The following is a 13,534-nucleotide window of genomic DNA, read 5'->3' as shown; positions in this document are numbered from 1 at the left end:
TGAAATATTGGGGATATCGATCTCACAAAGGCACCATCCTACCATTCGCGCGCTCTGACCCATCTGTATACCAAATTTACGAGACAGGAGAAGACACGAGAAGAGAGTTTTTTTCAAAGTTTTATAGAAATGTGTTGGATATTACAATGGACATGATCACTTGGGCGTACATACATCTACATACATTATGAGATTTCTACTTATATTCATAATTATATGTTACACAAGATCACTATTTAATTTATTTCTCTTATTTGTAAATAATTCAGAGCTTTTGTGAAAGCTCTATTCTATATTAAATGATTATTATTTGTTCGTATTTGTTTCATATTGGATGAAAGTAAAACAAAACATGAAAACAATATCAATGAGATACTTCGAGGTATAGGAAGAATTAAAAAAAATCATTTCATGCAACAAATTTTATGCGCAATTTTTATGTGTAATTTTTATTTTTATTGTATTTAAATGCAATTATAAAACTATGCTTTGAATTATGTTGGCCAATAACAATAACAAATATTACAAATTATTTTCCGTGTATAACAAGTATATTGCTAAATCTTCTCAACCTATATGCAATATGTAGACTCAATGAAAGCTTGAAAGCCGCATTTGCCTTAAAAGCTTAAATTTCAAACCGTGAAAGTTGCTATCGCGCACTACTGCTTAGCACACTAGTTTCTAAATTCAGAAATTTTGAACTTTTCGCTGTTATTGCTCAAAAAGCTCAAAGCAGAAGCTGGCTATTTTTACACTTCAGAAAGCTTTAGATATCTGTTAATTATTACAATGGTTAGCAAAGGTTGCTTATCAATATAAATAACCATCCAGCGATTGGAAATTAAAAAAGGGCTATTTTCGATTTGAATATGTATACATATGCATATTGTGCATTATCGAAAGTATTGCTAAAGCTTCTTGTTTACAACTTTCCAGCTTTTTTCAGCTCGACAAAGCAATAAAAAAATTAAAAAAAAAAAATATTCAGCGCCAAATCGTATCTTATTATGCTTTATTAATTTTTATGTATGTAAATAAAATTTTGTCCATTGCTTTGTACTTATTTAGTAAATTTGTTTAATTTTCAGTAAATTTCTATATTCTATATTCTGCTCAGTAATCGTAAAGAAGTTATTGCTTTTTTGTAAATCTGTCGTACTCGTATTCTTTGTGTCGTTGTGTGCACCACAACTTAATTGAAGATTTCCACGAAATTAATAAATTCTCTTACTTATTTACATACATGCTTTTTACAAAAAAACCAACAAAAAATCGAAACAAAAACAAACTTAATTGAAATTTAAAAAAAATAATCGCACAAAAATCCGAATCGAAAAAAAAATTTACGAAACCAAAATCTTAGTGGTAGAATACATTATACGGAAATGTATGATATGTTGAAAAATATGGATCCTCCGTTGGGGTTCGGTAACAAATGTCCCAATCGCCTCGCCTACAAGAAGCTAATACGTATGAATATGCCTTTGGATGACGAAATGAGAGTACAATTCACAACGACGCTTTTTGCGTTGATACGCGAAAATCTGAGTATAAAAATGAGATCTGGTGAGTTTTCGATAAAACTGCAAGATTTGTAATAGAAACTATTCAATTGCCAACTACCATAATAGAATTCTCATATCACACGTTGTTGTTGCTGTTTTTTTTGTTACAGCGGAGGAAATGGATCAAGCGGATATGGAACTTAGGGAAACCATAACGAATATATGGCCTTTGCAAGCGAAGAAAATGTTGGATTTGCTTGTACCACCCATAGACCAACTGAATAAGGGGAAATTGTCAGTTGGTAAAGTGTACGCCGGTCTTTTGATATTGGAGTCGTGGCGTACGACGCGGTTTGGACAAATCGATTCTGGCATGCCGGTAAGTTTTTGCAATTTCAATTATATACACACACAGATATATACCTACATATAAGAAAGAAATTGGCGTATTTACTTATAAGTATGGGAATCCATACACATACATATGTATATTTCGAAAGGAAAAACCAACACATCCACCTACATATTGTACGTGTATACATACATACATTGTACTCGTATGAGTTGGGAATTTTAGGAATTTTTTAGCTATAAGTTGTAAATAAGAAACCATAGCGAAGAAAACTGTAAAATATTAGCACCAAGAAAATGGAATAACGAGTCGAAAGTCAATCGTAAGAAATATTATTTTTAAATAATTTTAATTTCTCGATTTTTTTTTTGTAAAATTAATGGTGTAGAAAATATTTTAAAGGTTAGTTGTTACAGGTAACTAAAATAAGTATTTATATCACTTGAGCTGAAAGTGTGTGCTTTTTGAATTTCAATATTTCATTAATTATATAGATACACTATATAGGAAAAAACCTAACACGGCCTAAAAACCATATTATTTACTAATAAGCTCGCAAAACCACTAAGATCTATAAATCAATTCTGGTTTGCAGATAAGCCTTGAACTCTCATCCCACCTGCCTTTCTTTAACCTTGAAATCCCATCTCTTTCCCTTAAGTAAAAATTTTGGCTGTCCACAATTCAAAGGTATCACAATTTTGTTTGAGCCAAAGGCCATGGTAGCCAGTGCTCCTTTTTACGTGTAAAAATAATTGCCTAATTTTTCCTTGTTTCATAGAGAAGGTTAGGTTAGGTTAGGTTGAAGCTGTTGTCATGTGGGACACACTCAGGCTCATAGCCCATTGTGATGCCGCGTGGGGAGCTTGTCCCTATCTCTCCTAAAACCAGTGCGTGTTTTTCAAAAATTTTAAAATATCTCTGATTTCTATAGAACTGAGGTCTTCTAACTCATTAAAAAATTGTCTACCCAGAATAGTAAACCTGCCTCTGGATAGAGCAGGGCAGTGGCACAGTAGGTGCGAGATTGTATCTTCCTCGTTCTCATATAGACAACTTCTACAGAAGTCATGTGTTTGCACATCCATCTTTTGGGCGTGTCTACTTATTAGGCAGTGCCCCGTTATGACTGAGATCAATGTGCTAAGACTGAAGACATAGAGAAACAAATAACTAAAATACACAAGTTTTTCCAAAAATATTTTATACCTTATTATTGTAAAATATTTTAAATAGCAGCATCTTAAAAATACTGTAATTTTTAACTGACCGTAAAAACCGTTTTTTTTTAATAGTTTTTTGTAAGATCGCCTTTTGTTAGCACTAGTTATGCTGTCTTCCAGTTTGAAAAACATAGCTTCGAGAAAAACGCTTTTAAAATTTCAAAATCGTGTTTACTTTATATAAATAGTTTTTTTACAAATTAAGTAAAAATTAATAGTTTAATATTTTTATCATCAATAATTCCCCGTGGATATTATTCTTGTGATATTTTTTACAACATTTAAGCAACACCCCTGGTTTCTCCAGATTTAATCGACAGACTTTTAGTAATTGACCTTAAGCCGAAGGCAGAGCCAGCCTTTCTCCATGCTTCCTTATTAAGCAGAGCCCAGTGAGCACTTACAGGCAAGACTGCTTTGTTACTAAGCTAAAAATAGCAATGAAATGTGAGATGTACCACCATCTCGAAGTCTTCCAAAAGAATGGCTCTATCTCATGAATGACTTCCTCGATATATATCCTAATGACTTAAATTACTCGTATTATAGGTTTATTTGCTTATCATAACTACTTCACCGCACTCCACAAAAAAAGTATAATATAAGGGCGTCAAAGCGTAGCTCTGGGGTAGCCAATTGATATCGCCGAGTCGGTTGATAATATAAAAATATCAATAGTGGCATGGGGTAGATGGTATGGGGTAGACGGCATGGTGCGCTATCCTGCTTAAACAAATTAACATCAAGGTCCTTCTCTTTAATCTCCGGTCGCGGAAAATGGTTTATCATGGCTCTGTAGCTCTTTTTTAAGCAAATAGGATAATAATGTTAACGCTCTAAAACCCACTATAAACTGTCACTCTCTGAGAAAGGATTGGCTTCGCAACGATAATGTCAGAGTTGTCCTATCCACGGGTATGCCAGTATTGTTTGTTACACAAGCCGCCGAAATGAAAATGCGCTTCTTCAAAAAAGATGATTTTGACTTATGAGTTTCCCAGTTATGACCCAATGATCTTGCATTTTGAACGTTGTTCACGCGTAAAGCGATTCGTTTCGTTGCGCGGAGATATGATATCGACTTTCTGTTAAAATTTCCAGGAGGAAAGGCCGATCACTGTCAGGAAAATTTATGAAAAAAATATACTAATATACATGGACACCCAGTATTAATTGAACTATTTAAAGGACTTTGACTCGCACCTACGGCGTGATCGAGTGGAAACCGGTGAAAAGTCAAACATACATAGCTAATAAGAATGGTATTACTAAGGGTATCTCTGAGTCTAGTATCAGCCATTGTGCACTATTTAGCAGATCGCATTACAGCTATTTTGTTCCAGTGTTCTTTCTCTTCATTTCGAAGCAAAGGATCAGGATTTTATGAGTATCTGTCTATATGTTCTGGTCCAATTGAAAACAGTGTTGTTAAGCCAAATTAATCTAACCTAACCTCTGAAAAAAGAAAAAAATACCATTCCAATTGCAGCCCCTCTCGAACTAGTATGAATAGTTCGGTTTTTCGGTTTACAGGCAATAATTTGTAAATATAGTGCAAAGGTGGGGTATCACCTAGGTCCTAGGACTTCCGAGTATACAAATTTAGTTTAAGCGCGTATCGAGAAATTCTATATGATTCTGTTTCTTTGACTACAGTTTTGCTACATATTGCTTTTGTACGGCCCGCTTCTATTGTCAATTAAATCGATTATACTAAGCTAGCCTGTTTTGGGCCATTTGCTAATCTGAAATATATATAAAATTTTCATAAAAAATGTTATAAATGATAATTTTAGTATTGCGATTGTATAGATTTTTTTTTTGGTTAGAAAAATCAAGGTCAGCATATTTTACAACAACATTTATGCTTAAATCTAAAAAAGCGTATACGACCACGACTTTGGCCTCGAAATGCGATTATAAGACTCTCCAAACTTTTAATCTGAACTTAACTTTACGAGCTCGATTTGGCTAAACGGGTAGAATCGAAATAAAATTTGTTTAAACTATTCTTGATTACACTTAATAGCTGAGTAAAACTAATTCGTTTTTCTGATTTTTTATTAAATTAAACAAAGATTTGAGTGAAATTGAAATTCGAAAAGCACCACTTCAGCAAAATCTATACACAACACTTAGTTTTCTTTTTCTTAAGTCACCAGTTGACGTTTGCCAATCACTGTAGGTACTCTATCCCTGGGTAGTGATTATATATTAAATTAAAAACCAATATGCTCATGCACAAATTTAAATTTAGAACGTTTATTATAAACTAAACTAAAATTAAAAAAAAGTTAACTAAATTCAGCAAAACTCTTTCCGATAAGTTTATAATGCAAATCATTTCTTCTCACTTGTTTGTATGTAAAATGTGTAAAAACGTTTTAAAAAATGCAGAATTGGAAGGAGGTATATACATACATATACAACAACAAATATGCATCTTTTAGTTAAGAGTTTATAATTCCAACTCCGTATGAAGTTCGATTTTTAAAGTTGAAAAAAAAAAAAATGTTAATAATTTAATTGAAAAAAAAAGAAATTTGTTTACTTTATAAAAGAGTTGTAAATTTGTCCTGTAACTGTAGGGATTGATGTTTTTCTTGTACAATGTTGCAGATAATCCAATTATGTAGGTTATTGTTTAAAATTATACGTATTTTTAATATTTAATGACCATAGCAAAGTATTTTGAAAAATATTCTTTGGAATGCACAGAGTTTAAATCGAAGTAAAAACTGTGATTTGAAAATAAAAAACTGTTTTGAACGTTACTAATACAATTTTTTAGCTTAATTGTCCTTCAAAGTCTTTTTGGAGTTTTACGCTCAATATAGAGGGTTGGCCATTTAAAGAAAAAGTATCATATTTACTTCTGAAAATGAAAAGACCTTTATGGCACTCACTTAGTATAGTTAAAGAAGATTTCTTCTAACTAAATACTTTTTGAAGATGATATCACGCAAATTACCACTTTTGCTCTTTTCGGCGTTTTCCAACACGTTGGTGAATAAACATCGCCGAAATGGCACCAATTTCCCGACGTATGTTGATATTTAATTGAGATAGATAAATCACTTTGCTGCTTGGCGTATACCTTGAACTTCAAATACCTTGGCGTATACCTTCCAACTTCAGAGTCCTGTAATATAAAATCGGATGATTTGGATGGTAAGTCAAAATCGTCGTTTTGCAATATTAGTGGTCATGTAAATAATAGTCGATTGTTCGTTAAGCGTATGGCTCGCGTCCTCGATTTTTTGAAACCGAATGACTGCCGTGTGTTATTCTCACAAGAGATGATCAGCCCAAAATCCATTATCATGGCATGAGTTAACGCCAAATTGCGAGCTTACTGTACGCTTACGGTAACTACATCACCGTTTTGAAAAACCAGACGAAACCTGCACTAAATTTATCTTTGTTCATACAGAGGCTGCTCTTCAATTATTTGAGAGATTTTCGGGACATAAAATCGAAAAATTTGCTTATTTACATCTTCATCTCCATTCAATTGGGAAGTGTAACTCCACAGACATGATAATTTGAATAATTGAGAAGTTATTTTGTTTGTATAAAAATTGTATACCACCTTGATGAAAAAGTTCCTCAGATAATATTATCGCATTCAGAGTTGTCCCCATCAACTGCAACGCACTTATGCCAGCGTTTGATGCAGCTCTCATGGCTATTTCCAGTGTAGCCATTTGAGCTGTTTTCGATTTTACTATTACTTATTTTCGGCTGTTAAGCCGCTATGTCGTTCCCGTAGTGGTTTTTTTGACTCGATCAAACCGAAAAAAAATCCGAGGGAGCCATATCACATGAATTCGATCAATGTTGGAGGGTATTCGTTTCGTTCTTGGTAAAAAATTCATAGATAATGATGGCACTGCGCAATGGTGCGCTATCAGGGTTCCAAATACACGAGTTTTTTTCCTACAAACCCTCTCTTTTTTTCGAATTCCTTGACGTAAATGTCTCATAACGCCCAAATAATCCTTATTAACTGACTGATCTTCAGGCATCAAATTCGTGGTTTAACATACAATACGTTGAAGTCCAAGGCCGTTGCCTGTCGTGCTTAATTCAATCGGATAATTTCAGCACATTCCTTCGGAGCACACTGTTCCATGGTATGTAACTCATGTCGATCTGAAAGACCTATCCAAAGTTCTAAGGCTTCTGGATTCTCTAAATGGCCAACACTGTAATTGGATAAAAAGTTAAGTGCTAAGATTGGCAGGCGTCGTTCAAACCACTTATTACTACGCTTTGAGTAGTGGTTCTCAGCATTTTTTCTTTTGAAAAATTATATCTCAAAATTAAGAGTTTTTCCTTTTCAAATTTCACATTTTTACTATCGAAATGTAGGAATTTTTAATGTTATTATTTTGGTTAATTACACAGTAAAAGTTGAGCGTTGAATTAATTGCAAACTGTTTTGTGTATTCTTTTATCACAAAAAAATTTCAAATCTTCAAACAAATGAAACAAAAACGAATCACGAATCACAAATCGATAATCGTAAACAATATCGCGCAAAATTTCAAAAATTCTCGCCTGCACACAAAATTCATCGATATCCATGTGAACGTAAATCGTTCGGGCAAAAATGCTTAAATGGTCTCAGCGGAAAAAGCGCCACACAGAAGACGAAGAACGCATTCCTAGTCCGACAGCCGACGATCAGCCGGTATATCATTGTCCAATGGTCTTTTCTAGTACCATTTCTTTTCACACAAAAATAAATTAAAAAAACACCAAAAAAATTTCCTTAGAGCTATGCATTTTGCTAGACTAACATGTATATATGTATTGCTATTATGACTTACTCCCACTTAACTACATAATAAATAATCTTTTTTGAGAACATACTTTTTTCTAAATACCTATTTTGAAATATTGCCTACATGCATACGTACATACATATGTATACCGTTTAGCATAAACTTACCCGTGTTTTGCTGATACTTCATATATATAAGATTACTTACATACATACTCGTATACATATTTGCCAGTAACCAAAACTCAATTGATGTCTTATGAATCAAATAATAATTCCTCCCTTTTTCCACTTTAATCACTAATGTGTACACATTTAATAAAACATAAGTACCTGTATGCATAGACTCTGCTCTGCTTCTTACTTTAAAATGCTTCTTAAAGAATATCATTTGTTGTTTTGTTTTTCCTAATTACGAATGCTAACAACAACACATTGAAGCGTGACCTATTTTCCAAAAATAAAAATAAGAACAACTCCTACCTACACATTGATTGTATGATGAGTGTGGTGATTGTGCTCGGGCCTCCATATAAATATACAAACATTACAAAAAATTAATATGTTTCGATAAATCTTGTACATAACTTTCTTCCCATTTTGTTACTTAAGCAAATAACTTCCAAATAATAGAGTCTGTTATATAATTTCAACGCAAAATGTTCAAAATTTTTGATAAATCTATTGGATTTTGGTTTTTGAATTGGATATCCTTTTTAGCACAATACAAATTGTGCCATAAAATGAAACAAAACAAAACAAATTTTTTTTTGAGATTGGCAAATGCGCTAAACTTTTGCGGTTGGAATATAATCTAACACAGCACTTGTAAATGCACATTTTTTAGCAACTACTAAATATTTGTAAAAAAATTATTTTCAAGGTGCATATTTTATACACCTTACTTTTATATTAATTTTTATTGAACTACCACAAATACACTTATTGTACATATTTTTATAAATTATAAGGATTTTTTTATATTTATTAATATTTTTTTGTTTTGTAATAAATAGAAGAAATTTTACAATATCAACATATAGCGTCCGCTACAAACGATAACATATCAATATTTTGAGCCAGCTTCAAATATTTTACTGTTTTTATAAATATATAGCATACAACCCGTATAAAACCAATTCTCGAAATTCATTAAATTTGTCATCCCAATTCCATCTCTAGAATTTCCAATAATTAGAATCTCTAGAAAAATGCACGACATTTTTTTAATAAGGAGAAAATTAGGAATGCTGTTAAGGTAAATAATTAATTAAAAAAATTAACATAATTTTTAACAACTTCAAGCTTTCACTAAAGTTATTAAGTAAGCAGTGAAACTTAAAATATTTTTATAAATTCTACATAAAACCATGGGATTGGGATGAAAAGTTTATGAAATTTTTTTAATTGTTTCATAAAGTTTTCAAACTGAATTTATATGGCTTTTGGTAAGAAATATCCACGGTTTTTTGTAAGAAAACATGAAATTGAGTATTTAAACAAAGAAAAATAATCAAAATTGGCCAAAATGTTAATGGCTATCATTTTGTTGCGCGGTGCATACACTTGCCAGAAGATGAAGCATTATGAGGTTCCTTCCATAAAAACTATAATTATTAAACTTCGCAATATTGTGGAAATATAAAATTAACATCACAACCTTAGACACGAAGCATCAAAATTACATATGATATATGAAAAAGAAAAATATAGTTTCCTATACGTTGGACAAACGGCGTTAACGGCATTTAAGGCACTTTGTATTGCAACTGAATTTATCAATTTCTATTTAGAATATTTTTATTCCAAATCTTTTTTTTAATTTTGCGTCTAACTATATCCAATGGTTAAAGTCCAAAGAAGGAAGTAAAAGTAGTACAGGCGTGGAGTCACATATCGTCCCCTTAGTATAACAATAGCCTATGTGCTCATAGGCTATTATTTTTTTATTGAATTTTTGGATTCTCCATCGTCGATTTTATATGTGGTCAAAATTTTGTCAAATTCTAGTTCCACAAAGTGGGTCAAAACGTCAGTCAAAAAATAATAAATATTCACAGACATAACGAGATTTGAGTGAGAGCTACTTTCGGCAAAAAGTTTGAAATTCATTTTCTCAAAACATCAAAAAATTTATAGGCTATTTTAATACTAAGGGGACGATATGTCATTTCGGTTCTAAAACGAAATTCGACATTAAAACAAATCAGCTTTTTACGAGTATTGAATGCACAAAACGGGTCAGGTAAAAATTTCAGTGCTCTTTAGAGCGTTCATAAACGCGCATCAACTCTGCTATTTGTCTACCTTACCCCATATCCATTTGCGAAGAACTATCGCATACAAAGTCTGAATTTTATAGCAGATATATTATCGCAGATACATTTTTTACGTGGCCAAAGTCTCAATTTTATAGCAGATATATTATCACAGATATATTTTTTACGTGGCCATTTCATTGCATAATTTTTGCGGGCAAAGCACTCCTTACTTTTTCGAGCAAAAGAAAAAAGAGTCAGACTGTTTTTTAAATTTTTCTTTTGATTTTATAATATCTATAATATCGCTACTATGAATGTTTTGTATATATGAAAATATTGCTATTAAAACAACATTGGATGTAAAAAGCTGCGCAATTTATTACATAACATCTACGATGAGTAGTCTCCATTTGCATTATATCCTACTAGGTAATGTATATGCTATCAACGTCCGCATGTCGAGACAAGGAGTTAGAATGTTCACAAACCCGCATAAATGCCGCTATACCTGTATGTTTGTCTAATCTTTAACAGTAGCATACTCACCTGAAAAAAGCAATACTTAAAGACTATTTAACAGCAAATAAGTTATTTCTGAAGCTGTCAGGATTACATGTACCCTGCTAGTATAGGGTTTCCTGATAGAAATAGGCGTTAATGTTGACACAAGAATGATAGAATACAGATTGTGCAGATTGAAATAGAAAAATGAGTGTAACTTCGCCGTGACGTAAACGTAGATAAGGTTTGTGACAGAACTTAGAAGAGAGTTTCAAAGTAGTCAGCTTTTATAAACAAAACTAAAAAAAAAAATTTCGTTTATATGTGCAATGAATATAATAGAATAGAAAATGGAAAAATAGAAGTTGTAATAGTTAAGTAAAAGCTCAAAGAGCTCATCAGATCAACAACTGATTCAGTCAAATACTAAAATATTTTGCACTGAAGTTAAATCCTCACCACAAGTAACACAATTGGCAGAACGTGCATATAGAAAAATTTATTTTATTAATGTTTTGAGAGTACCTTTGGTCTTAAATCTCTCGCATCTAACGTAAATTGGCCACCAAAATCATGCGATTTGCCCAGCTAGAATTTTTCGTGTGAAGTTTTCTGAAATTTCATGTTTATGGCAATCAGCCGCCATTGATGATAAATTCCACATTACATATTAAATTATAGAGTGTAAATTACAACTCTCAAAGCCGTCCAACTGAGCATACTTAATTGCAATTACGGGCCTCTTAAATTGAAAATGAATTAGTGCCTCACACATAGCTTTTCTCATTGCATTTTGTGCCATCTTTAAAAAAAAAACCATATTACTAGAACTATGCCTTTATCGCTCCGGAACATTCCAAACACTGCCTTTATGCCTGTTTTTATCGTCCATGTTTCTACGCGTGATTTGAGAATTACAAAGTTTGAACTTTGCTGCTTAATTATTGGCAGTAGAAATTCCACGTTAATGGTTTTTCTGGAGATACATTCGTCCACCTCTGGACCCAATCGATTCACTTCTCTCTTTGGTTTAGAGAAGAGGAAGAATTTCGCAATAGAATCATTGTTCCGAAAGTCTTCAGCCTGTCTGAAATCGCTTTTCTTAGCACGTCTAATGGCATTTTAATATTTAGTATGAGTTCATATTCAAATGACTTCTTAGTACAAGGGCTTGCAAGTTCTAGTTTATTTTTCCAACAATGTTTTATTTTGACTGATGTCACAGTTCGCAGTACGTTGAACTGAAAATGTGGCTACTTTATGGAAAAGGTTTGAAATATATTGCTGATATGTGATTCCAACAAGATGGTGAACCATGCACATCCAAGAAAACAATTTGTTATAAGCTAAGTTCTGGAAACTTAATAATTCCACAATATTTTGCAGCAATTCGGCCACGAACATCACATAATTTAATGTTAGTATATTATTTTCTGTGAGATCTGCTTAAAGTTAGAGCTCATATCAGTAAACTAGAAAAAATTTAAGCTTTGGAAAATATGTTATGATAATATCCGGTTTAATTGAAAACTTCAATAGGATCCCAATTATGCATAAATGACAACAAAACTCTTAGGAAAAAAATCTATATACATACTCGTATGTAAGCACACATGCGGAGAACATTTGGAAACTATCATTTATCATTTCTGAACTGTATATCCCCTATTCTATGCCAATAAAAAAGGAATGAGTTTCCGCTCAAAATATATGAGAAATTTAGATTAAACAAAGAAACTCAAACTTGAACGACATTTTGTATATAAAAATAATAAAATGTGTTAGTATCTGAGTGTTATGAAATTAATTTAGAATCCTAATGCACACAATAGACGCCGCATAAAAATCCATATTGCTTCATCTTTGAGACGTTAATACAGAACTACAGTGAAATAAAAAAAAATTAAGCGCTAATAAAATATTGCATTTAAGTTCCTTTAAGTTTGAAACATACTAATGTAAAACAATAATAACAACTCTTACACTCGTTCATGTTTATTTAATTTAAACGCACCATAGTGGCACAAATATGTGGTATGACATCGTGCGACAGCCATTTTTACTCACAAAAAATCAATTTACTCGCAAACTGTCTAATGCCCTCGCATACAGGGATAAATACATGCTTAGTTCCAAGAAGTTTAAACGCTGAAGTAAGGCTCTCCTGCGAAACTATATTCGTAAATTTCAGGTTAATATTAAGACTAAGCCAAAGTTCTGCTCCACTCTTCCCTTTAGTGTTAATTGTAGGAAAGCTAATTTTACTATTAAATTTGGAACTCCTTAGCTCCCTATTGTTGATGTTTGGGATGGAATTTAGAATTAAAAGCTCTTCCTTTGCGTATAATGATGGTTTCTAATCTTATTCCTTCAAAAAAAAAATGCGCTATCCTAAATTATGATGTTCAACAAGTTTTCCAATTCGATAAGAACAACACAATTTTTTAGTTTGAAATACACTTTAACACTCAGGATAATCTCCCTGAATATTATTTCATTTGATCAAAGGAGATTCCAATTTATGAATTCCGTCCCTGAAATGAAAGCTGGAAGGGCTACAAAATACGATTCCACAGCTATTATGACCTCATCATTTGATGAAAAACGCTTCCCACGCATGAATTTTTTGAGGTCTGGAAAGAAATAGAAGTCACTAAGGGCCAAATCTGATGCATGCGATGGATGCTCCAACGATTCGAGCTTTAATTCACGGATTTTAGCCATTGTCGTGATGGAAAAGAACTTTTTCTATTGCAAACTGGGTATTTTATCACGAATTTCTTCCTACAGTTAAAAAGTTAAAGAGAGTCGGTACGGCCTTGGCCATCGTTAAAGGGAAACTACACAATTGCTTTCTAAAAAAAGCGCAAGACAGATTGAGGTCTGTCTCATCGTGTGCT

The 13,534-nt window shown here is 32.4% G+C and overlaps 1 protein-coding gene across 16 annotated transcripts in view; it reads left to right on the top strand.

Annotated features, from left to right (window-relative positions):
* The window catches only part of LOC128858243 (voltage-dependent calcium channel type A subunit alpha-1), a 273,728-nt gene that overhangs the window by 208,848 nt on the left and 51,346 nt on the right, over window positions 1–13,534 (top strand). For 12 of the 16 annotated variants that reach the window (XM_054094347.1, XM_054094344.1, XM_054094345.1 and 9 more), the window contains 3 exons: window positions 1,367–1,569; window positions 1,679–1,887; window positions 7,717–7,779. In XM_054094347.1, the coding sequence (XP_053950322.1) occupies window positions 1,367–1,569; window positions 1,679–1,887; window positions 7,717–7,779 (475 nt within the window). The remainder of the gene's footprint in view (window positions 1–1,366; window positions 1,570–1,678; window positions 1,888–7,716; window positions 7,780–13,534) is intronic. The other 4 variants (XM_054094355.1, XM_054094354.1, XM_054094356.1 and 1 more) reach the window with 1 other exon arrangement.

This window comes from Anastrepha ludens, chromosome 3 (genome assembly GCF_028408465.1).
Source record: "Anastrepha ludens isolate Willacy chromosome 3, idAnaLude1.1, whole genome shotgun sequence".
Taxonomy (NCBI): domain Eukaryota; kingdom Metazoa; phylum Arthropoda; class Insecta; order Diptera; family Tephritidae; genus Anastrepha; species Anastrepha ludens.
This window is presented reverse-complemented; position numbering and strand designations above follow the sequence as displayed.